General features: G+C 40.1%; 1 protein-coding gene across 1 annotated transcript; it reads left to right on the top strand.

Annotated features, from left to right (window-relative positions):
* The first annotated feature begins 4,547 nt into the window (after positions 1-4,547).
* On the top strand, positions 4,548-6,981 carry LOC114165424. Its single transcript, XM_028050053.1, has 4 exons — positions 4,548-5,000; positions 5,051-6,366; positions 6,517-6,816; positions 6,918-6,981. The coding sequence occupies exons 1-4, from the start codon at positions 4,548-4,550 to the stop codon at positions 6,979-6,981; spliced, it is 2,133 nt and encodes a 710-aa protein (XP_027905854.1).
* Positions 6,982-26,333: the final 19,352 nt, after the last annotated feature.

A 26,333-nucleotide genomic window follows, 5' to 3' on the forward strand; every position in this document is an offset into this window, starting at 1 on the left:
AAAACTAACAATTGGTATCTAGAGCAAGGTACTTTAAATTTGATCAAGTAAGGTCCTAAATCTGTTTTGAACTACTTGGAATGGCTGAAAACAAGTTACCCTTTGGTGAAGGTGCCTCAATTCATAGACCCCCTATGTTTAGTGGCATTAATTACCAATTTTGGAAAATTATGATGAAAATCTTATTGAGTCAATAGATCAAGGGATATGGGATGCAATCATAAATGGACCATATACTCCTAAGCATATTGTTGATGATGTGCAGGTTAATAAGCCATGGACTCAATGGAATGAGGAAGAAAGGATGAGAGCCCATATGATTGCAATGCAAAGAATATCCTCACTTCATCTCTCAACATGGATGAGTTTTTTCGTGTTTCACAATGCAAGAGTGCCAAGGAAATGTGGGAGGTTCTTAAAGTGACTCATGAAGGAACCAATGATGTTAAGAGAGCAAAAAAGCATGCCTTGATTCAAGAGTATGAGCTATTCAAGATGAAACAAGGAGAATCCATAGCGGATGTGCAAAAGAGATTCACTCACACAGTCAACCATCTCATAGGCTTGGGTAAGGAATTTGACAAGGAAGAGTTAAACATCAAGGTGCTAAAGTGTCTTGATAGATCTTGGCAACCAAAGGTCACGGCTATCTCAGAAACAAGAGATCTTTCCACTTTGACTACAACTGCATTGTTTGGTAAGCTTAGGGGGCATGAGATTGAGATGCAAAGGCTTAATGAGCTTGAGTCAAGTGAGAAAAAGGTCAAGAACATAGCCTTGAAGACTAGCACCAAGAAAAATGAGGAACTTGAGGATGAGGTGGCTGAATCAAGTGAAAGTGAGAACTTGAATCTCCTTGTCAAGAGGTTTGGTAAGTATCTCAAAAGGAAAGGTATCAAAGGTAATCCCAAGAGGTATACTTCCAAACACAATGAATCAAACTCTTCTAATCAAACACAAGGACATATTAAAATTGAATGTCCAAATGCTAAGAAAGAAAAGGAGAAGAGTGTTGATAGGAAAAAGGAGAAGAAGCCAAAGGAGAAACGTGCATACATTACATGGGAGGACAATGATGATTCAACAAGTAGCTCCTCACAAGATGAGAGTGAAGAAGCCAACTTGTGTCTGATGGCTGGTTATGAGTCATCTTCCTCAAGCCAAGTAAGTTCTCTAAACTTAAATGACTATGATCAATTGTTGCATGATTTTGAAGAGTTGCATAATGAAGCAAACAAGATTTCTGCATTAAACAATCGGTTGAAAGGCTTAAACAATTGGCTAGAAAATAAAGTTAATTAACTAGAAAAAGAAATAGCTAATTTAAAAACTGATTTTAAACATTTGGAAATGATTTACAGTAATTCAACCGACTATTTTAGAAATCAGTCAGCTGAAAAATCCTGTGAAAACTGCACAGTTTTGAAAAATCAAGTGAAATACCTTATAAAGACCTGTGCAAGGTTCACAAGAGGAGAAGCAAACTTAGAGGCTGTTCTTGGCTCACAAAATTTTGTGTTTGGCAAAGCTGGACTTGGTTTCAATCCTTCTTTTCAAAAGAAAACCAAGAAGTTCTCTAGTTTCTTTCCAAAAGGTATGCCAAGTGGCATGCCATTCATTTCATGCAACTATTGTATGAACTATCATGCTATTAAGAACTGTCATGCTAGAAAATATGATGTTCCTAAAGGGATTATGAAATGGATCCCAAAAGGATCTAGAAAGGCATAACCATGATGGACCCAACCTATCAAAGGGTACCAAATAATCCAAATCTGTTTTCCAGGTCATGAAAAGTGATAAGAATGATTTGTGGTACCTTGATAGTGGTTGTTCGAGACATATGATAGGAGATAAAACTAAATTTGCAAAGTTGGAGTTGAAGGAGGAAGGGTTTGTAACCTTTGGAGACAACTGTAAGACCCGGGAAAATTAAATAGTTATTTAATTAATTATTTAATTAGGATGGGTAGCGAGAACATTTAAAGCAATAAATGTGAGAAACTATGACGTAGAAGGGTACTAGCTCAAGTGGTTGAGAGTACCTTCTTGTGTGTGAGGACTTGGGTTCAAGTCCTATGTGTGCCACTTGGGTGTTATTTAAATTATGCATTTTTGGTGTGTTTATATATTGAATGCGTATGGATGATGATAAATCCTTAAAATTGTGGGATTCATCATGAAATACGTGTTGGTTTAATGGTTTGGCATTGGTTGGTGTGTGCATGTGTATGGGTTCAAACCTTGTTGAGAACTAACTTACTTTTCTTTTTGCCAAATTTCATTAACATGAATATGAAGGGGTTTGAGAACCCTAGCAGCCAATGAATGGGTAATTCAGAGGGCTGGACACAGCTTGGGAGGGGGCTTAATTAACCATTAAGCTTTATTTTATTTAAGTTTTTCGTTTAAGGGTAAAAAGGGGTAATTAGAGAGGTAGTGAGAAAAGAAAAAGGAAAAGAATTAGCAAGAGGAAGGGTATTCAAACAGGAGTGTGAGCGTTGGGTGGAGAGCAGTTGGTGTGGACGTATTGCAGGAAGGAATTAGAGGGGAAGAACGGAATAACGGGTGCAAATCAAGAGAAGAGAGGGTTTTGCTTCAAAGGACACTCACCAATTCGGATTGAAGCGAGGATAAGAGGTTAGGGGAGTTGTTTTCTTGCCTTTTGATTGTAATTGAATAACTGCGCGATGCCTTGACTCATAGCATGATCACTGCATCATTTCTGCACTGTTTTATTGAGGTTTCTGGATTTTTCCAGAAACCGCCTGGCGGTTCATTCCCTACCGCCAGGCGGCACATCAGGTTTGCTGTGTTGTTCTTGTTTTGGTATGATCCGCCTGGCGGCTATGAATTTCTGCCAGGCGACGCGACACTGTTCGCGTTCTATTTTCGTGATTTTGTGAATGTATGTATGAGAACCATTATGGATTCTGAAATTGATTTGTATAACTTTTATTGGAGAACTGGTGGGTCTGAAATTGATTGAAATCGTTATATCTCAGAGAATGTAAGTGATGGGAATGAGTACTAGAAAGAGGGTGGACGCTGTAGCAGGTATGAATAAGCCTGGTTTGTGCAGGTGCTGATGCTCCGCCTGGCGGCAAGCAAAACGCCGCCAGGCGATAGCGTGGTCAGGGGCAGTGTTGCGAGCTTTTTGGAAATAGAAACTGAGGGAGGATTTGGAGTGTGTGAGGTTTACGATAATTTGAAAAGGGACGAAGTACTATGATGATCAACTGTGAGGAGAGTAGTTTATATGAGTATTCTATAGAGGGGTCTTTATTTGGGTACTTGGAATTGAGTCACGCAGTAAAGTAGACTGATTGAGACTTTAAAAACCAGAGGGGTTCTGCTACTGATACGGCGCCTGGCGGCACGGGTAGATGCGCCAGGCGGTGAGACTAGCGTCAGGGGTCTCTGTATTGATGGGCGCCTGGCGGCACAGTGTACTCCGCCAGGCGGTGATGAGAAAACAGTGGGGTCTGGGAGGACGCTGGCGCCTAGCGGTGAGTGAATACCGCCAGGCGGTTTGGAACAGTTTCGCCTGGCGGCGAGTGGGCCGAGCCAGGCGGAGACGCTGTTGTTCTTTGCTTCCTGGTGTGTTGTTTGACTGACAATGATGCTTTGCTTGGATCGGGAGATGCTGTGCCATGAGCGGGTAGGTTCATGGATGGTGTGACATGTGATGATATGAGCGGGGAGGTTCATATCAAGTTACTCTCACGTGGGGATACGAGCGGGGAGGTTCGTATGTTCCGTGCTCACGTTGAGAGATGCCACGTGCGGGGAGGTATGGGGGCTGGTGGATCACATGTGTTGGACTACGGGCGGGTAGGTCCGTAGAGCAGGACTACGAGCGGGGAGGTTCGTAGAGGTAGGACCACGAGCGGGCAGGTTCGTGTGAGCATCAGATTCCCGAGTCCAAGGCTAACCAATTGTATGATTTGAAGACTATTAAGTCTTGGGGTTAGGGTCTTGGCCAAGATTTATGGATAATGATTAAGATGGGTAAATGATCTATCTGGTGTTTACATTTTTGTTATTTTATTTTCTCAGCTCACCCTTTCTGTTTGTGCGTGGCAATGATCGTGTAATTCGTTACACGGGAGCAGATGTTGATACAGGTGGTGCTGAGGATGCTCAGATGGCGGAGTGAGGGCTAGCATGGGAGTAGTGCTAGGGTTTTGATAAATTGTAATTTATATTTTAAATGCAAATTTTGGGAACTTGTAACCTTTTATGAATTTAATTATGAGTTTTGGCGCGCTATCTTAATAAAATAAAATTTTCCCGCGTTGGGATTTTTATCGAGATGGCCATTAAAGCACTTATTTATTTTAATATTTATTTTTAAGTAATAATCCCTAGGGATGTTACATTTGGTATCAGAGCAAACGTTTTGATGCTTTTGGGGCAAACTGGGGAGTGAGCTGACGTTTGTGTGTGAAATTGATTGATGTCTGTTAGTTGCTAGAATTAATAGAGCATGATTTAATCTTTAGCTGTTTGATTTTAACAGCTGAAATATGTGGCGTGCACAGGCAATGGCAAACAGGAGGCGTAGAAACACTGCCGGAGCTGATGAGATTGCTAACGCAATCCACAGGATGGTGGATGCTATGCAGCCCGTGGCAGCGCCCCCGCGGGCTATGATCCCACCTGTCAGACCAGTGACCATGGAGGACTTCATGCGTCACAAACCGACTAAATTCACTAGGAAAGCCACCCCGGATGAGGCGGATGCGTGGCTCCGAGAGTTCGAGAAGATATTCAGGGTGATAGAGTGCACAGAGGCGCATAAGCTAAATTTTGCCACCTTCCTATTAGTAACTGAAGCTGAGTATTGGTGGATGAGTATGCAGCAACAAATGATAAATAGAGCTGAAGATGTGACTTGGGCCAACTTCAGGACGAGGTTCCTGGAGAAATATTTTCTTGACAGCGCTAAACATGAGCGCGAGGCAGAGTTTCTCACCCTGCAGCAGGGAAGCTTGTCTGTGCAGGACTACGTGGAGAGATTTGAATATCTCTCGAGATTCTACTCCAGACAGTGACAGAGGAGTGGCGCTGTAGAAAGTTTGAGGGCGGCCTCAAGCATGAACTGAGGCGTTTCATCGTGCCACTGAGGGTGCGAGAGTTTCCCATCTTGGTGGAGCAAGCCAAGAGTGTGGAGCAGCTGGAGAAGGGACCCAGCCTGGTTAACCGTACCCAGAGGAACAATGCTGAAGGCAGAGTCCAGAAGAAGCCCTACAGTAGACCAGCCACGTCTTCATGGAAACCGAGGTGCTATAACTGCGGGGGTGAACATCTGCAGCGAAATTGTACTAGACCCACCCGCAGCGGAGGCAGTGGCATAGGCACTCGTAAGTGCTATGCCTGTGATCAGCCAGGACACTTTGCCGATAGATGTCCTAATAGGAAGACTGCACCAGCATCACGACCTCAGCCATCCTCTTCCGACAGGCCGAGAGCCGCAGGCCGGGTTTTTGCCATGACTAGCACAGAGGCCACCCGGTCAGGTAACCTGATTCTGGACCATTGCTTACTTTATGGTAACAGTGTGTTAGTGTTGTTTGATTCAGGAGCTTCGCACTCCTTCATATCCCATGATTGTGTGAAGAAATTGGGGTTGTCCACTCGTGATCTTGGATGCGAGTTGATAGTCTCGACACCCGCATCTGGACAGGTTTCAACAAACGTAGCCTGTGTTGGATGCTTGATGGAGGTGGAGGGCAGACGCTTCAAGGTGAATCTAGTTTGTTTGCCCTTGGAGGGATTGGAGGTCATACTGGGAATGGACTGGCTGTCTATCAACCATGTGGTGCTTGATTGTGGACGGCGCAGAATTGTGTTCCCAGAAACAGAAGGGATAGAGTTGGTAACGTCTGGAGAGGCAGTGAAAGAGATGAAGAGAGGGTCGACGTGTTTTGTGATAGTGGCCCAAGAAAAGAAAATGAGTACAGAAGAGCAGATCAGTAAGATACCGGTGGTGGACGAATATGCCGATGTATTTCCAGACGAGATACCCGAGTTACCACCCAGCCGGGATATAGATTTCTCAATCGATCTAGTCCCTGGAGCGGGTCCAGTGTCGGCAGCGCCATATAGAATGGCACCGGCTGAATTAGCAGAGTTGAAGAATCAGATAGAAGACCTGCTAGAGAAGAAATTCATCAGACCCAGCGCTTCACCGTGGGGAGCCCCGGTGTTATTAGTGAAGAAGAAAGACGGTAGTTCTCGGCTGTGCGTCGATTATCGTCAGTTGAACAAGTTGACGATAAAGAACAAGTACCCACTGCCTAGAATTGATGATTTACTTGATCAGCTCAGAGGGGCAGGAGTATTCTCCAAGATTGATTTGAGGTCTGGCTATCATCAGATCTTAGTCAAGCCGGAGGATGTCCAGAAGACAGCCTTTAGATCGAGATATGGACATTACGAATATGTCGTGATGCCCTTTGGAGTGACAAACGCCCCAGCTGTCTTCATGGATTATATGAACCGTATCTTCAGACCATATCTAGACAAATTTGTGGTAGTGTTTATAGATGATATTCTCATCTACTCACGGACTAGAGAGGAGCATGCTGATCACCTGAGAATTGTGCTGGAGGTGTTGAGGGAACATCAGCTGTACGGTAAACTGTCCAAATGTGAATTTTGGTTGGACGAGGTGCAGTTTCTGGGGCACGTAATTTCTTCACATGGTATATCAGTGGACCCGAGTAAGATTGAGACGGTGTTGAAATGGGAGAGACCTCAAACTGTAACAGAAGTCAGAAGCTTCTTGGGATTGGCTGGATATTACAGGAGGTTTGTGGAAGGGTTTTCTAAAATGGTGAGTCCATTAACTCAACTCACTAGGAAGGATCAACCCTTCTCATGGACTGATAAATGTGAGGAATGTTTCGAAGAGATGAAAAGGAGGTTGACTACTGCTCCGATTCTGATTATTCCAGATACCAGCAAGATGTTTGAGGTATACTGTGATGCATCCTACCAGGGTCTGGGTTGTGTACTAATGCAGGAGAAGAGGCCGGTAGCTTATGCCTCTAGGCAGTTGAAGGTGCACGAGAAAAACTACCCTACCCACGATCTGGAGTTGGCTGCTGTAGTGTTCGCTCTTAAGACATGGAGACACTATTTGTATGGCTCCCAATTTCAGGTATTTAGTGATCATAAAAGCCTGAAATATCTGTTCGATCAGAAGGAGCTAAATATGAGACAGCGGCGCTGGATGGAATATCTCAAGGATTACGATTTTGAGTTGCTTTACCACCCTGGTAAAGCTAATGTGGTTGCGGATGCCTTGAGTCGGAAACGGATGCACATTTCAGCTATGATGGTGAAGGAGCTAGAGCTAATTGAGAAGCTCAGGGATATGAATCTGGGTATGCAGCTGAGTGATGATTGCATCAAATGTGGGGTGCTTACCTTAACTAGTGATGTATTGGGAGTTATCCGAGATCGACAGAAGGATGATCTTGAACTTCAGCAATTTGTGAGTTGGATAGGGACTGAGAAGGGGAAAGACTACAGGATTGGGACAGATGGTATCCTAAGGTTCAGAGACCGAGTTTGTGTGCCTGGAGATTGGAGATTGAGGAAACAGATTCTAGAGGAGGGCCATAAAAGCCGTCTTAGCATACATCCAGGTATGACTAAGATGTATCACGACTTGAAACAGTCTTTCTGGTGGAACGGGATGAAGACTGACATTGCAGACTTTGTGGCATCATGCTTGGTATGTCAGAAGGCCAAGATTGAACATCAGCGACCAGGGGGTACACTTGAGTCGTTGGACATTCCGCAGTGGAAATGGGATAGTATTGCCATGGACTTCGTCACTCACTTGCCGAAGTCTGTGAAGGGGCACGACTCAATCTGGGTAATAGTGGACAGGTTGACAAAGTGTGCTCACTTCCTTGCTATTAATCAGAAGTGGTCAATGGATAGATTGGCTGAGTTGTACGTGAGGGAAGTGGTCAGGTTGCACGGTGTGCCGGCCAGTATAGTGTTAGATAGAGATCCGAGATTCACTTCTCGTTTTTGGCAGTCATTACAGGCAGCGTTGGGGACTCAGTTGAGGATGAGTTCTGCATATCATCCTCAGACTGATGGGCAGTCGGAGCGTACCATTCAGTCCTTGGAGGATCTGCTGAGAGCTTGCGTATTGGATCACATGGGCAGTTGGAGTGAGATGCTTCCCTTAGTGGAGTTCACATACAACAATAGTTATCACACCAGCATCGGTATGGCTCCATATGAGGCGTTGTATGGGCGGCGGTGTAGGACGCCACTGTGTTGGAACCAGGATGGGGAATCATTGGTGTTGGGTCCCGAGTTTTTACAGCAAACCTCTGAGAAGGTTAGGGCAATCCAGGAGAGAATGAGGGCTACCCAGAGCAGACAAAAGTCCTATGCAGACAAGAGGAGACGACCTCTAGAGTTTGAGGCTGGGGATCATGTATTCCTCAGGGTGACACCAACGGCTGGTATTGGGAGGGCCATCAAATCGAGGAAGCTAACCCCGAGATTTGTTGGGCCTTATCAAATTCTGAGGAGAATTGGCGCTGCAGCTTATGAGATAGCCCTACCACCACACTTGACGAATCTGCATAACGTGTTCCACGTTTCTCAGTTGAGGAAATATGTTGCAGATCCGTCACACGTACTGGAGTCCGATGATATTCAGATTCGGGAGGATTTGACGGTGAGCACTGGGCCAGTGCGAATTCTGGATTCACAGGTAAAGCAGCTGCGGGGGAAGGAAATTAAGACTGTGAAGGTGCTGTGGGATGAGACTACCCAGGAGATGACCTGGGAGATGGAGGATCGCATGAAGCAATCCTACCCGCATCTATTTCCTGGTAAGTTTTATTTTCGAGGACGAAAATCTTAAAAGGTGGGTGTAATGTAAGACCCGGGAAAATTAAATAGTTATTTAATTAGGATGGGTAGCGAGAACATTTAAAGCAATAAATGTGAGAGACTATGACGTAGAAGGGTACTAGCTCAAGTGGTTGAGAGTACCTTCTTGTGTGTGAGGACTTGGGTTCAAGTCCTATGTGTGCCACTTGGGTGTTATTTAAATTATGCATTTTTGGTGTGTTTATATATTGAATGCGTATGGATGATGATAAATCCTTAAAATTGTGGGATTCATCATGAAATACGTGTTGGTTTAATGGTTTGGCATTGGTTGGTGTGTGCATGTGTATGGGTTCAAACCTTGTTGAGAACTAACTTACTTTTCTTTTTGCCAAATTTCATTAACATGAATATGAAGGGGTTTGAGAACCCTAGCAGCCAATGAATGGGTAATTCAGAGGGCTGGACACAGCTTGGGAGGGGGCTTAATTAACCATTAAGCTTTATTTTATTTAAGTTTTTCGTTTAAGGGTAAAAAGGGGTAATTAGAGAGGTAGTGAGAAAAGAAAAAGGAAAAGAATTAGCAAGAGGAAGGGTATTCAAACAGGAGTGTGAGCGTTGGGTGGAGAGCAGTTGGTGTGGACGTATTGCAGGAAGGAATTAGAGGGGAAGAACGGAATAACGGGTGCAAATCAAGAGAAGAGAGGGTTTTGCTTCAAAGGACACTCACCAATTCGGATTGAAGCGAGGATAAGAGGTTAGGGGAGTTGTTTTCTTGCCTTTTGATTGTAATTGAATAACTGCGCGATGCCTTGACTCATAGCATGATCACTGCATCATTTCTGCACTGTTTTATTGAGGTTTCTGGATTTTTCCAGAAACCGCCTGGCGGTTCATTCCCTACCGCCAGGCGGCACATCAGGTTTGCTGTGTTGTTCTTGTTTTGGTATGATCCGCCTGGCGGCTATGAATTTCTGCCAGGCGACGCGACACTGTTCGCGTTCTATTTTCGTGATTTTGTGAATGTATGTATGAGAACCATTATGGATTCTGAAATTGATTTGTATAACTTTTATTGGAGAACTGGTGGGTCTGAAATTGATTGAAATCGTTATATCTCAGAGAATGTAAGTGATGGGAATGAGTACTAGAAAGAGGGTGGACGCTGTAGCAGGTATGAATAAGCCTGGTTTGTGCAGGTGCTGATGCTCCGCCTGGCGGCAAGCAAAACGCCGCCAGGCGATAGCGTGGTCAGGGGCAGTGTTGCGAGCTTTTTGGAAATAGAAACTGAGGGAGGATTTGGAGTGTGTGAGGTTTACGATAATTTGAAAAGGGACGAAGTACTATGATGATCAACTGTGAGGAGAGTAGTTTATATGAGTATTCTATAGAGGGGTCTTTATTTGGGTACTTGGAATTGAGTCACGCAGTAAAGTAGACTGATTGAGACTTTAAAAACCAGAGGGGTTCTGCTACTGATACGGCGCCTGGAATGGTATTTGTTTACGTGTGACTGGATAGGTACCGAATATGACTTACTGATATTAGGTAACAATTGAGGATATATGCACTATGGGATGAAAATTAGTCATGTTGTAAATTGTTTGGGATTAATGTCATAGGTACTGGAGGAAATATGGATGGATATGATTATGCATGAGAAAGTATGGGGGAAGTACTCTAAGAGTAATGGCAGCAGAGTTTTGGTTATGACAGTGTAGGATGCTTGATAGTGTGAGTGAAGATATTGAACTGTTGACTGTGTTCGTAGATATAAATGAAGTTGTTTAAGAGGCTAATGCTCCGGTATTGTGAAGACTTGAATCGATGGTTTGGACAGCGTAAGGTTTGGGTGCTTGATACTTGTGATAGTGGTAGACTAACCATAATGAGTATTCTATAGAGGGGTCTTTATTTGGGTACTTGGAATTGAGTCACGCAGTAAAGTAGACTGATTGAGACTTTAAAAACCAGAGGGGTTCTGCTACTGATACGGCGCCTGGCGGCACGGGTAGATGCGCCAGGCGGTGAGACTAGCGTCAGGGGTCTCTGTATTGATGGGCGCCTGGCGGCACGGTGTACTCCGCCAGGCGGTGACGAGAAAACAGTGGGGTCTGGGAGGACGCTGTCGCCTGGCGGTGAGTGAATACCGCCAGGCGGTTTGGAACAGTTTCGCCTGGCGGCGAGTGGGCCGAGCCAGGCGGAGACGCTGTTGTTCTTTGCTTCCTGGTGTGTTGTTTGACTGACAATGATGCTTTGCTTGGATCGGGAGATGCTGTGCCATGAGCGGGTAGGTTCATGGATGGTGTGACATGTGATGATATGAGCGGGGAGGTTCATATCAAGTTACTCTCACGTGGGGATACGAGCGGGGATGTTCGTATGTTCCGTGCTCACGTTGAGAGATGCCACGTGCGGGGAGGTACGGGGGCTGGTGGATCACATGTGTTGGACTACGGGCGGGTAGGTCCGTAGAGCAGGACTACGAGCGGGGAGGTTCGTAGAGGCAGGACCACGAGCGGGCAGGTTCGTGTGAGCATCAGATTCCCGAGTCCAAGGCTAACCAATTGTATGATTTGAAGACTATTAAGTCTTGGGGTTAGGGTCTTGGCCAAGATTTATGGATAATGATTAAGATGGGTAAATGATCTATCTGGTGTTTACATTCTTGTTATTTTATTTTCTCAGCTCACCCTTTCTGTTTGTGCGTGGCAATGATCGTGTAATTCGTTACACGGGAGCAGATGTTGATACAGGTGGTGCTGAGGATGCTCAGATGGCGGAGTGAGGGCTAGCATGGGAGTAGTGTTAGGGTTTTGATAAATTGTAATTTATATTTTAAATGCAAATTTTGGGAACTTGTAACCTTTTATGAATTTAATTATGAGTTTTGGCGCGCTATCTTAATAAATTAAAATTTTCCCGCGTTGGGATTTTTATCGAGATGGCCATTAAAGCACTTATTTATTTTAATATTTATTTTTAAGTAATAATCCCTAGGGATGTTACAACAACAACAAAGGAAGAATCCTTGGAAATGGAGTCACAGGCAATGAATCCTCTTTCAACATCAAGAATGTGTTGTTGGTTGAAGGACTCAAACACAATTTGATAAGTATAAGTCAACTATGTGATAAAGGCTTTAAAGTCATGTTTGAACCAAATAGTTGTTTGATATATGATGCACATGGTAGTATTGTTTTGATAGGCAAAAAAGTCAATAATATATATCTATTTGACCTACATCATGCATCATTTAGCATCCATTGTTTGCTTACAAAAGAGGATGATACGTGGTTATGGCATAGAAGACTTTGTCACATACACATACAGCATTTCAATCGACTGAATAGAAAATAACTAGTTGAAGGACTACCAAAACTCAAGTTTGAGAAGGATAGAGTGTGTGAAGAAGAAACAGAACAGGCAAAGCAATCTGCTGCAGAACTGGAATCTGTTGCAGGAAATTAGTCAGCTAAAAAGGAAATTCAGTCAACTGAAAAAGCTGTAGGCAACAACTTACCCAAGGAGTGGATTGAACCAAGGCGATTATTAAAGGACAACATAATTGGTGACATAGAACAGAGAGTATCCACTAGACGCAAGCTTGCATTCTTTCAACATGTTGCATTTGTTTCTCAAATTGAACCTAAGAATGTTAATGATGCATTGTGTGATAGTAATTGGGTTGTTGCTATGCAAGATGAACTTAATCAATTCACTAGGAATGATGTGTGGTGTCTTGTTCCTAAAACAGATGCAATGAATGTGATTGGTAGTAAATAGGTGTTTAGGAATAGAATGGATGAAAGTGGTAATATAGTTAGCAATAAGGCTAGGTTAGTTGCTAAAGGTTATAATCAAGAGGAAGGCATTGATTTTGATGAAACATATGCACCTCTAGCTAGGCTAGAAGCTGTGAGGTTATTGTTAGCATATGCATGCATGTGTAATTTCAAACTTTCTTAAATGGATGTGAAAAGTGCATTCTTGAATGGTTTCTTAAATGAAGAAGTGTATGTATCACAACCTCCTGGCTTTGAAGATCACCTCTATCCTAATCATGTTTTCAAATTGAAAAAGGATTTATATGGTTTGAAACAAGCACCACGACAATGGTATGAGAGGTTAAGCAACTTTCTTTTATCTAAAGGATATGCTAGAGGTGTTGTTGATAAAATACTTTTCATTAGAAAGCATGCAAGTGATGTAATACTTGTTCAAGTATATGTAGATGATATAATCTTTGGATCAAATAATAACTCCAAGTGTGAAGAGTTTGTTGTAGCTATGCAGGGAGAATTTGAGATGTCTATGATGGGTGAGCTAACCTACTTCCTAAGGCTGCAAGTGAAGCAAGTCAAGCATGGGACATTTTTAAGCCAGTCAAAATACTGTTTTGATCTACTGAAAAAGTTCAAAATGGAGGATTGCAAAGAGGTTGTCACTCCAATTGCTACAAATTACCTTATGGATGTAGATGAAGCTGGAAACATAGTTGATTCAACCAAATATAGAGGGTTAATTGGTTCCTTACTATATCTAATCGCTAGTAGGCCGAATATCCAATTTGGTGTTTGCTTGTGTGCAAGGTTTCAATCCAATCCAAAGGAATTGCACTTCAAAGCTGCAAAAAGGATTCTTAAGTATTTGTTTGGCTTGTTAATCTTATTAATCATGGGTGTGCTGCATTTAAAATGATAAAAATCTGCATAATTTTCAAACTGCCAGAATTTCAGTCAGCTAAATGTGCAATTTCAACACATATATTTCATTTAAAATGTCAAAATCTGCATAATTTGTGTTTTGGAATTGTTTCAATTTGTTAAATCTCACAAAACAACACATATATTTGATTTAAATTGGTCTGGTGTGAATTTCGTGTAATCTAAAATTTTTAGTCAGCTAAAATTGCAAATTTAACACATAGATTTCACTTAAAACTACCACTACACCAAAAATCAGTTTTTTTGGTACAATTTTAGTCAACTAACTTTGTATTTTTATGTGTTAAAATCACTTATGCTGATGTGAATTTGCTTGAATTGATTTTAATTGATTGACCCAGTCAAACTATGCATCACATGATTGTTTTTGGACTGTAGCAACAACATGTAACAGCTATTACATTAGCTAAAATCAACTTTTCAGATGGCATTGACCATAAAGTGCTTTAATTACATGATTTCTAATGAGCATGCATTAGTTGTCCATTGTTTATGAGTGGATTGTTCATAAAACGCATGGGAAACACATCACTTCATCTTTGATACAGATTCCCTCAAATTTAATTGCTGTGATTTCCTGTACTGCATTGAAACCATAATATCTACACAATTTAATTAACTGATTCTGAAAATCAACATGTTGATTCTATAAATACTTGCATAAGCATCATGAATTGACATTCTCATTTGCTAGTAAGAACCAAACCTATATTTCATCATGCCTAGGAGATCACGAACAACCCCCTCAAATGATGAAAGCTCTACCCCACCTACTCTATCCTCTCCAAATGCCATGAATCAAGGAAGGCTTGAGGTATGGTTTGAAGGCCATGAAGATAGAATTCAAACCTTCTTGATTGAGATCAATAGGAAGCAAATCATCCTTCCTAAGGTGATTCACATTTCATGGCTAGGGGCTGAAAACTTTGGCAACCTTAAGCAACATCTCAAAGCTCAAAAATTGAAGACTTTCCTTGAGTGTTCGGGCAAGGTGTATCCGGATTTGGTGAAGGTGTTCTATGCCAACCTCAAATTCAGTAATGGCATTCTCAAAATAAGTGTCAAAGGTGTGGAGATGGAAATCACTAGGCAAACATGGAAGGAGGTGGCTAGCTAAGGCAAAGAGGTGTGCAAGTCCGCAAAGGTGAAACTAGTGCAGTGGATGAATTCAACAAAGTGCAATACTTCAACCAATGTGTGAGAAATCAAGGTGAGCAAACTAGAAATTTCTATGTGGGAAGGCTTCGTGTGGAGGAAAGGTTGCTAGCCATGGTGGTGACCAAGATCATCATGCCTAGGCGGAGTAATCATGCAACCTTGAATGAAGGTAATCTTGTGGTGATGTATTGTATTCAAAATGGTGTAATGGTGGACTGGAAATACACAATTCGTGACCACATGATGAAGGCAAAGAGGCCCACGAATTTCAAACTTCCATATGTGGTGTTCATATCCAAGTTCATTGAGCATTTTGGTGTGGATGTGGAAAGAGAGCTTGAGGAGTCTACTGGGCTTCTAAATCATGTTTCAATAATGAATATGCATAAGATGGGATTCACCAAGATAGGCAACACTTGGCTGGTTGAAGGATATCAAGGTGTAAATATTGAAGTTGGAGCAAATGACCATGAAGCGGGAACTAGTGGAGGAAACCAAGGGGAAGATGAACCACAACCCATGGCAATTGAGCTTTATAACCCTCTTGATAATACTGGACCTGCATACTCCCAGTTTGAGAGAATGGTTCTCAATCAGCTTCAAGACCTCAACATGGCACAAAATGCACATCATGCTTATTGCACAACAAGGTTCCAAGACTTGGATGACCAACTGCATAATGTTCATGACCTTATCTCCAATGTCTACAACAAAAACAACCCTAGGAATGAGTGAAGGGGATTGCTCATAGGTCATGCATTGCATTTTCGTGTTGCATTTTGTGTGTATGTCTATCTGTTCTAGTATTTTAATTGGCTATTTTCTCATTTCAATCGATTGATTATATCAGTCTCAACTTCATGATGTATCTGTCATTTCTGTTTTTGTTTTGTTGTGTTTGTATTCGTATCAGGTGCCCTGATACACCCCTATGTTACTATTTTAATGAAAATTTTCATCTTTCCAAAATGATCTATGCATTTACTTTCATTTGATGAATCTAAAGGGGGAGAAAAATGAGTTAAAATAAGTAAAAGTGTGTTAGATTTGGAAAACCTGAAATAAATCTGCTGGAATTATATAATATTGCAAACTTAATCTAAAATCGAAGTTAAATCATATTATTAGGGATAGGGGGAGCATATGCATATGTGATATGTATATATGCGTGTGTGCTTTTGCTTGGTTGTATATTTGGAATATTGGTATCTTGTATGCAAAAGCTTTTTCAGGTTTCTCTATGTATCTTAGCTCATCAATTCAACTCGAGGGTGTTGGCTTCATCAATTTAAGGGGAGATTTTTGGCACAAGCAAGCTTGAAGAACAAAATTGATAAAGCCATGTGCATGAAGATCATGAGTGTTTGGTGAAGATTGATAAAGATCCATTTGAAGATTATGTTTTAGTGTGTTAAATATGAAAATAACATGTTAAATGTAATGTGTTAGTGTTATACAATGTTGGTAGGCTATATGTCTTGTGTGCCTTAATGTGTCTCTTTTAATATGATACAATGGGTTTTAACAAGTTAAAAGGCTTGCTGTATATAGTTTCTGGAATGAATGTATTCATTCAGTTGAATTATTTTTTGATGGACGTCCTTGGAGTAGGAGAGGAAGGAAATCCATGGAGAATGATGAGGAGAAGATGAAGTGCAACGAAATTTGGAGAATTAGAGAAAGGTTGCTCTCGGAAATGGAGAATTTGGTGAAGATGAAGAGTAGAAGTGGAGCTATGGTATGGAAGGTGGCTAGAGGAGATGAAGGAGAAGGTTAGCCATGTGTGCTCTCAAATTAATAGAAGTGTGGAGTGATCTCAAACACTAGCATCTATTAGCAATTCAAGAGTTAAAATGTACAAATGGTCTACTTTTGGCTTTTATATGTGAGCCTAAAAGCTAGACTAATTCTTGGCCCTTAGATTAAGCTTGGAGAATAAGCTTTAATCATCACCCTTGGATGGTGGCTTGGAGAAAGAGGCATCTTCCTAGCCTTTGGATGAAGACTTGGAAAAGAATACACTCTCTTAGCCCTTGGATGAAGGAGGCACATGGGTGGAGTGTGGACTTGGCTCCATGGGATGCATGATCCATGAGGTGTAGGAAGGAATGCTGACTTCCACTTAGTCTACCTTTGACCTTTGGTAGCTCATGGCCAAATCTCCTATTGGGCTTAGTCAAGCCCAATTTTATCAATTCAACTACACATTGTTTGATTTATTATTCTAGAAAAACAAGGCCTAAACAATGGCCCAATTTAAATCTATACTACTTCCTTAATGCATCATCTCATATTTTAGAGATTTCTTTAGCCCATGTGAATAATGTAAAAAGCCCATGATTGACTTGATCATCTTGTGAGAGGTCCATGTGAATCTTTCTCATCATGCTTCTAGTGATTGGGCCTTTATGTGGGTTTAGGCTTGTTGAAGCATTTGAGGTTGGGCTTGTTGGGGTCATATCATCCCCTCCCCCTTGAAGAATATTTTCCCTCAAATCCTTGTGTTCATCATCCATGGATCCTACAAAAGGAATTAAATGAGATATATTGAAAGTGGAATGAACACCATACTGATAAGCAGGAGTATATCTAAAGTAGAGGACAAAAGAAGGTCTTGTTGTATTGTTGAAAGTTACTTGAAGATGAACAAGACCTACTTCACAAAAATAATTTTGTGTACTTTGAGTTGTCTCAAACCTAGTAGGCAACATTAACTCAAAGTCTGATTTTGTAAAATCTTTTGAGGAGTTTAAAACAATGGGAAGGGAAATTGGCTTGAAAAACTCAACAAAAGTAAAGATTGGTTTGAAGAAATGAGAATGATTCATGTAATGAGAAGAGTTAAAAGATTTGAGCAGTCCCTTTAAAATTCCTGATTCAATGAGAATTGTGCGGGTCGGAAGTGCCTTTAGTAGCACTCCTTTATTGAGTAGGATTTCTTCTTCCTCTTTCTCTTTGTTTTCAAGCTCTATTTTTGCTCTCTTTTCTCTCAATGCCCTGCCAGATTCTTTCCTTTCCTCTTCCTCTCTATCTCTTATTTCCTTCTCCTCTTTCTCTTTTTGCACATGGTCTCTTTGCTTTTCAATTCCTCTTTTCTTACTCAAGAGCAAGTCAAGTTTATCTTTAAAATCTCTTTCTTGACGAGAAAACTTCTTTAAATTCTGAATGAATGCATCTCCTATATCAATGAAGTTTTCTAGTCGAGACTGTTGCTCTTAAGTGATCCTATATGAAGAGGGAACAAAATGTTTCCACATACATGCTTTCAGTTCATAAAAGGTATTAATGCATGATGCTTTTCCGTTTTCCACTTGAAATTGCCTTTGATGCCACCACTCACATGCACGTCCTACAAATCTAGAAATAACATGCCTAAGAATATCATACTGAATATATCTGTTAAAGAATGGTTGCACCAACTTCTCTATATCCCACATTCAATCTATGAATGATAGTGGACCTATATCCTCCCCAAAGAATGGAATGTCACTATGAAATGTATGATGCAACTCATGACTATCATGCTTATGCAACCTAGGACTATATGTAGAATATGTACTCATGATGATTGAATGAACTTATGCACTTGGATAAAAGGGTGAAAGAAGAGGACTAGCACAAGTGTACCTCCAGGTAAGCGAGGTGGGTCTCACAGACTGCTTAAGTACCAAGGCTAATCCTTGCCAAGGTTACACTTGCAAAAGTACTCAAAGTTCACACAAATGTTCAAGTAATAAGTAGATAGAATCACATGAGGAAAAACACACAACAAGCACAAACAAGACTCAAAGAAAAGAAAAGATTAACACTAAGAACGGACCCCTAAATGGCAAAAATTTTAGAGACTTTGGTCTCACAAATTTAAATCATTAAGCGTCTAACTATGCGGCCTAAAAGCAAGGTGAGAAAGCACTTAGAACTTTCAACACACTCACTTACTAAAACGTTGCACTATAGTATGAAAAAGGTTCTACTTAGGAGATGAGATTGAACACCTTTGGTTCCCCAAGACACCTAAGTAGGCCATGGATACAAATGATAATTTGAAAGCATTTTTTGGGTCACTAATTTGGTACTCAAAATGAAGGAACCTCAAGCCACTTAATATCTCAAATTTTGATGCTCAAAAGATGCAATTTCACAATCAAGGAGGCTTCAAAATGGTACCAAATAAGATGTGCCAAAAAGAAGTACAAAGTACAAAGAAATAAAGCCAAAAATAAGAAACAATGCAACTCCAAATGTGCTGCCAAAGTGCTGCCAATTTGCACAAAATCAAGAGCCAAGAGCTTGGCTTGTAGCCTCCTTTTGATTTGAACAAAGACCACCACCAAGTAAGGGACTTGTAAGCACCTTAAGCCACCAAAATGAAGTGCAAAACAGCAACTATAGCCTTGGTTTTAAGGCCAAAACAGCCACCAAACCTGCACCAAAAAACAAAACAGCAAGAAAACTATAACAAGCAATGGAGTTAGCACACACACTCTTAAATGAATAGGTCCAAAACTCTCAATAGGTGAGGAAAAGGATAAGCACACAAGCTAAAATTCTACTTCAATATCCACCACCTAAGATGCTACCAAATCATAGAAACCATTCTAAACTTCATAGCATCATCAATCACAACCAATAACCAAGAGTCAAGTATATGAACCCAAACAAAGGAGAAAGCAAGAAAAGCTAATTAGAAATGTTAAACCAAAAGAGAATTGAAATGAAACATGACTAGAAGGAGATTCAAGAAGTGACAAGCAAGAAATTAAAGACTGGAAAGAAAGGCAAGCACCACAAAAAGGAACCTAGAAATGCACTAGAATAGATGAAAAGAAAAACTGAAAACAGTGAAGAAAAAGTGCTCAAAAACAGCCACTGTACTCATTGCAATTTTGTGCCAAATTGAGGGAATAAATTCCACTTCTATTGAAGGCAAACTCAAGCCAATATAGAGTACACAATCAAGGAATCAATTAGAATAACAAAGAGCACTTAAAAGCACCACAAATCGCACAAAACAGCAGTAAAACATAAAATTCCCGAGACCACTGCGCCAGAAAACGTGAAAATTTTCCTCAATTTCGCCGATTTTTCATTTTTTTGTACTCAACATTTTTGAATGATTCTTTTTTTGTATTTTTCGTCTAGATGTTAGCTAAATGAGGAAAAAATCAGATTAAAATTTGGACCAGGCAGTGAGTCATGAAAAATCTTAAACAGTAGGTGTGCGTGTAGTGAAATCTTGAAAAATAGACTGGAGCATAATTGCTCACGGAAATTGTAAGATGTTCTATGAAAATTCAAGATGAATGAACTTGATTATGATCTAAAATCAAGTATGAATCATAGAAGAACATCTTAAACACTCAAAAGCACAATCCAATCGGTGAAATGGACGAAAAATAGTGAGACCATTGCCTTACACATCCACAAGCATCACTTGAAGTTCATAGCTCATTTTGTGTGATGTAGGACTTGGTTCTCATCAAGCAAGTGCAGAATTCAGCCATATGAACGAAAATTAAGATGAATTAAAGTGCTAAAACATGACTTAAGACAAAACACAACATAAGGAACTGAAAATTGAAAGATGCACCGATTAAAATGAAGAAAAATAGCAAGGAAGAAAAGAACAAGTGCTGGAAAACGAAAATGGAACCTAAAAACATATTTGCACCAATGAAGCAAGGAGTACTACAAGATGAATCAATGGAGATTCATGTAGCCTCAATGTCAAACGGTGGAAAGCATCAAAAACATGAAAAAAGCAGCAGTAAAAGTGAAGAAAACAGTGGAGAAGAGAGACAAAACAGAAATTGAAACAAGAGACGAGTATGGACCAAGAACCTTACCCAAACCAAGAGGATGGATGCACCAAAGGCTTGGATGGCTCTAGATACCAATTGATGGACGTCCTTGGAGTAGGAAAGGAAGGAAATCCATGGAGAATGATGAGGAGAAGATGAAGTGCAACAGAATTTGGAGAATTAGAGAAAGGTTGCTCTCGGAAATGGAGAATTTGGTGAAGATGAAGAGTAGAAGTGGAGCTATGGTATGGAAGGTGGCTAGAGGAGATGAAAGAGAAGGTTAGCCATGTGTGCTCTCAAATTAATAGAAGTGTGGAGTGATCTCAAACACTAGCATCTATTAGCAATTCAAGAGTTAAAATGTACAAATGGTCTACTTTTGGCTTTTATATGTGAGCCTAAAAGCTAGACTAATTCTTGGCCCTTAGATTAAGCTTGGAGAAGAAGCTTTAATCATCACCCTTGGATGGTGGCTTGGAGAAGGAGGCATCTTCCTAGCCTTTGGATGAAGACTTGGAAAAGAAGACACTCTCTTAGCCCTTGGATGAAGGAGGCACATGGGTGGAGTGTGGACTTGGCTCCATGGGATGCATGATCCATGAGGTGTAGGAAGGAATGTTGACTTCCACTTAGTCTACCTTTGACCTTTGGTAGCTCATGGCCAAATCTCCTATTGGGCTTAGTCAAGCCCAATTTTATCAATTCAACTACACATTGTTTGATTTATTATTCTAGAAAAACAAGGCCTAAACAATGGCCCAATTTAAATCTATACTACTTCCTTAATGTATCATCTCATATTTTAGAGATTTCTTTAGCCCATGTGAATAATGTAAAAAGCCCATGATTGACTTGATCATCTTGTGAGAGGCCCATGTGAATCTTTCTCATCATGCTTCTAGTGATTGGGCCTTTATGTGGGCTTGGGCTTGTTGAAGCATTTGATGTTGGGCTTGTTGGGGTCACATCATTTTTCAATCAATTGATTTCACTTAAATTGATTTCACTTAAGTTAGGTGAAATCAGCTGATTGTACAAAAATTCAATTGACTATTTTCACTTAAACCAGACTATATAAGTTGTGTTTTCGCCAGCAGAGGTGCAAATCTAATTTTTTGAGCACGAAACTTTGTCATTCATCTCTGAAAAACTCTTTCTCTGCAATACACAACTGGAACTCGTGTTTTGAAGATCTTGGTTTATCTTGGAGGCATTTTGGCTTGTGAGTGTAAGACCCGAGAAATGTAAATAATTAAATAAATAATTATTTAATAAATGCGGGTAGTAGAAGCCTTTAAGGCATTTAATGTTAGTTATTGTGACGTGGAAAAGTGCTAGCTCATGTGGTTGAGAGTACTTTATTTGTGTGAGAGGACTTTGGTTCGAGTCCTATGTATGTTATTTGTGTGTTGTTTGAATTATTTTAATTTTAATGATATGCATGATTATGTTGAGTGATAACATAATTATAGAATTATAGAAATTATCACAAACATGATTTGGTTGAATTGGTTGTGCCTTTGTCTTGTGATACCATGGTTGTGTGTTCATACCTTGCTGAAAACGAAATTGATTTCTTTATTTTTGCTAATGTAATTGTGAGTTGAATGTGAAAGGGTGGAGAAACCTTAGAGACATTGGATAGCCAAGGGAGTTGGGAAAAATAACCATAATGGTCTATGAAAGGTAATAATAGACATTGAAAAGGTCATTTTTCGTTTTATTTCTTTTTACCACAATTAAGGGGAGATTTAGGCAATTAAGAGGGTTTTTGAAGTCTAAAACCTAGAGTGGGAAGGGAGCACGAATTCTGAGTGGAAAGGTGAATTTAGGATTTGAAAGCAAAGTTGTATTCTGATTGGGAGAGCAAAGGAGGGTTCTTAGATATCACAAAGCTAAGGTTAGGCAACCATTTGAAGCAAGGATTTCCAGGTTAGTGGAGCTCTATGCTTTGATTGTTAATTTCATGAATGAATTGCATAATTTGATGCTTGTGTGCCCTGAATTTTCGTGCTCTATGTGATGAGGTTGGAATTTTATGGTTTTTGCATACTATTTGATTAACCCCTTAAATTTTGTATGAATAAGATAAGGGCTTTTGCAATGCATGATTGGGTATGGTCTCATCTCACGATTTGAGAGTCTAATTGGGGGTTTATAACATGTTTTGGTGAATGAATTGTAAAAAAATAGACCATTGGGTTATTTGGTAATGAGCAAATTGTGTTTTGGCATTATATTGTGGTTTACGTTGTTTTGTGTGCGTAGTTGTGAAAATGTCTGGTTTTCTCGCCTAAGAAAGTAAGGCTCGCCTAGGCTAGAAAACCAGAAATGCGAGAATATTTGTACGCGAACATCTCGCTCAGGCGAGGGTATCTCGCCCAGGCGAGAACCCGCAAGAGTTGTGTGGTTCTGCTTGAGCCCCTCGCTCAGGCGGAGGGTTTTATTTTTGGGTGACTGAGACTCTCGCTCAGGCGAGAGGTTCTCGCTTAAGCGAGAAGTCGTGCAGAGTTTTGTGGTTTGGCTTAACTCGTCGCCTAGGCGAGTGTTTTGGTGTTAGGCGAAGGGCAATCTCGCTCAGGCGAGTAGAGGCTCGCTTAAACGAGGCTTCGCTATAAACCATTGTGGCACACTCGCTCAGCCAAGGAAGTTTAGCTTAAGCGAGATAGGCCTGATCACTTAAGCTAAGGCTTATAGCCAAGCGAGTTTAGTGCAGTTTGTGTGTATTGTTGTACGCATTTATCCGAACGTGGATCAGGAGATGTTGTGCCATGAGTGGGTAGGTTCATGGATGGTGGTTGACATGTGATGGTATGAGCGGGGAGGTTCATACTCAATTACTCTCCTGTGGAGATACGAGTGATGTAGGTTCATATGTTTCGTGTTCATAGTTGAGAGATGTTGCGTGTAGGGAGGTACGTAGGTAGTGGATCACATGTGTTGGACTACGGGCGGACAAGTCCGTAGATTAGGACTACAAGCGGGGAGGTTCGTAGAGGCAGGACCACAAGGGGGCAGGTTCGTGTGAGCATCATGAATCTTGAGTCCATGGCTAACTTTGTTGTTAAATTGGAGGTTTAAAAGCCTTGGGGGTATTAAGGATATGACCATGGTCTAACTATGAGAATATATTTGGTGTATTTATATTATTTAATTGATATGTTTCTTATATTCTTTTGAGCTCACCCTTTTTGTTTGTGCTTGGCGATGATCGTGTAATTCTTTACACGGGAGCAGTTGATAATACATGTGATACTGCTAACACCTGAGGCGGAGAAAGGGCTAGCTTGGGGATTTTGAGCTAGGGATTTTCTTGTGATTTTCATTGTCTTGTCGGATTTTGGAACTTGTAATAAAATTACTATTTACCATTATTTAAATTATGGCACGATTAATAATGTTTTAAATTTTCCCAGTTTTGGGAATAATAATGTACAACATTTGAATTTATTTATTCTTATTTATTTTATTGATTTATTTTAATCTAGTAATTTCCAGTAGGTATGTTATAATGAGTAGCTTGAAGAACACATGTATGGTTGGCTAGGGACAACCACCATCACGTTTGGATGTTCTTGTGCCTATGGTTGGTTTGCCTGATGTGATTTCAGGTCTGTAAGTGTTATTCTTGCAGGGTGTGTGTCTAGATTTTTGTGTGAGTAAAAAATCTTGTGTTTTGTTGTTCAAAAGTGTAATCTTGGTGTGTGATTTGTAAAACTTTTGAATATAGTGGAAACTAGGCTCAAGTTGTCTTGGTAAACTGGATGTAGCTCTGTGATTGAGTGAACATGTATAAAAACAGTTGTGAATTTCTCTTTCTCTCATCTCACTCTCTTTGAAATTCTTTAAAAACTCAAGAAAACCAAGCAATTTTATCTTTGGTGTGATTTAATGCATTCTTGTATAATCTAAGGCTTTATACTTGTTACAAATACTGATTGGCACAAGTCTTGTGTGTAAAAGATTGTTGTTTGAGTTGAATTTATGAATTGTGCATTCTGCATAAATCTCTAGTATTTTAGTCGACTGAATTGTCTTTTTACTCGACTATTTCATAGCACCAAGAACAATTTAGTCTCTTGTTTTATATTTTAATCCACTGAAAGTGTACTGGTCTACTGCATTTACATCCAAACTTTCCAGTCTATTAGATTCAATTGAAAAGAGGTTTAAGCTTTCGAAAAAGTTTTATAAAGCCAATTCAACCCCCCCCCCTTCTTGGCTAAATTCACCATTTCAAAAAACTAACAAAAATTTCATTCTTGCATGGGAATTCAGAGGAACAAATTTACATGTTGCAGCTAGATGGATTCCTTGCGGTTGGAAAAGAGAACCATGTGTGTTTGCTGATAAAAATCCTTGTATGGTTTAAGACAGAGCCCGAGGTAGTGGTACAAGAGGTTTTATGCTTTTATGGTTTCCTATAATTTTGTTCAAAATGAGTTTGATAATTTTTTTATAGTAGGAAGTTGTCAAATGGTTCCTATATATATTTGTTACTGTATGTGGATGACATGTTAATTGCAGCTAAGAGCAAGAGTGATATTGATGCTCTTAAAGTTGTTTGAGCAATGAGTTTGAGATGAAGGATTTGGGTGCAACCATGAAGATTTTAGGAATGGAGACTTGGAGAGACAGGAATGCCGGTTTGCTTTATGTATCTTAGAAGAAATACATTGAAAAGTTGTTATAGTCTTTTCAAATAAAGAATTCTAAGCCTATTAGTACTCCTTTGGCAGCACATTTTAAACTTGATGCTAACACTCTTCCTGATACTAATAAAGAGAAGGATTATATGAATGAGGTTCCTTACTTTGCTATTGTTGGGAGCTTGATGTATGTTATGGTTTGTACAAGACTAGATTGGCTCATGTTGTGAGTGTGGTTAGTAGACTTATGTCTAATCCTAGGAAAGCTCACCTAGAGGTTGTGAAGTGGATTATGCGATATTTAAAAGGTACTAGTAATATCTGATTGGTTTATGGTTCTAATTATATTTAGTGTGTTCTTATTGGTTATGCAGATTCTGACTATGGTGGAGATCTTGTGAAAAGAATATCTTTGACATGTTATATCTTCACTCTTTATGGTTGTGTTATTACTTGGAAAGCAACACTTCAACCTAATGTTGCTTTGTCTACCATTGAAGCGGAATACATGTCCTTGACAAAAGGAGTCAAACAAGGTGATGGCACACTCTTTGCTAAGGGTCCAATCACAAGAAGCATGGCTAAGAAAATTCAAGAAAAGTTAACAACATCTAGTCAAGGTGAAGCTAAACTCCTTTTCACTTGGGCCATCATGGAGAATTTTTAGAACTTCTATTAAGGGTCATGTAGTGTAAGACCCGTTGAATTTAATTAATTAAATAATTAATTAATTAATTAATGCGGGTGGGAAGGATATTTATGACATTAAATTATAATTGGTATGATGTGAAAAAGTACTAGCTTAAATGGTTGAGAATACTTTGATTGTGTGAGAAGACTTGGGTTCAAGTCCTGTATATGCCAGTTTTGTTTAATTATTTGTTATTATTTTAAATATATGTTAATCATGCTGTGAAATAATATGAGATTTGGATTATATTGATTAGCATGAAACATGAATTGGCATGATGGTTTGACATTGATTTGGCATTTGCATAGTTATGGGTTCAAGACTTGGAAAACCCAAATTAAATTTATTTTTTTGCTAATGTTAGTTTTGGATGGAATTGGAATGGGTAAAGGAAACCCTAAGTTGAATCAACAGCCAAGAGTGGCTGTAACAA

The sequence above is a fragment of the Vigna unguiculata genome, chromosome 10, assembly GCF_004118075.2.
Source record: "Vigna unguiculata cultivar IT97K-499-35 chromosome 10, ASM411807v1, whole genome shotgun sequence".
Taxonomy (NCBI): domain Eukaryota; kingdom Viridiplantae; phylum Streptophyta; class Magnoliopsida; order Fabales; family Fabaceae; genus Vigna; species Vigna unguiculata.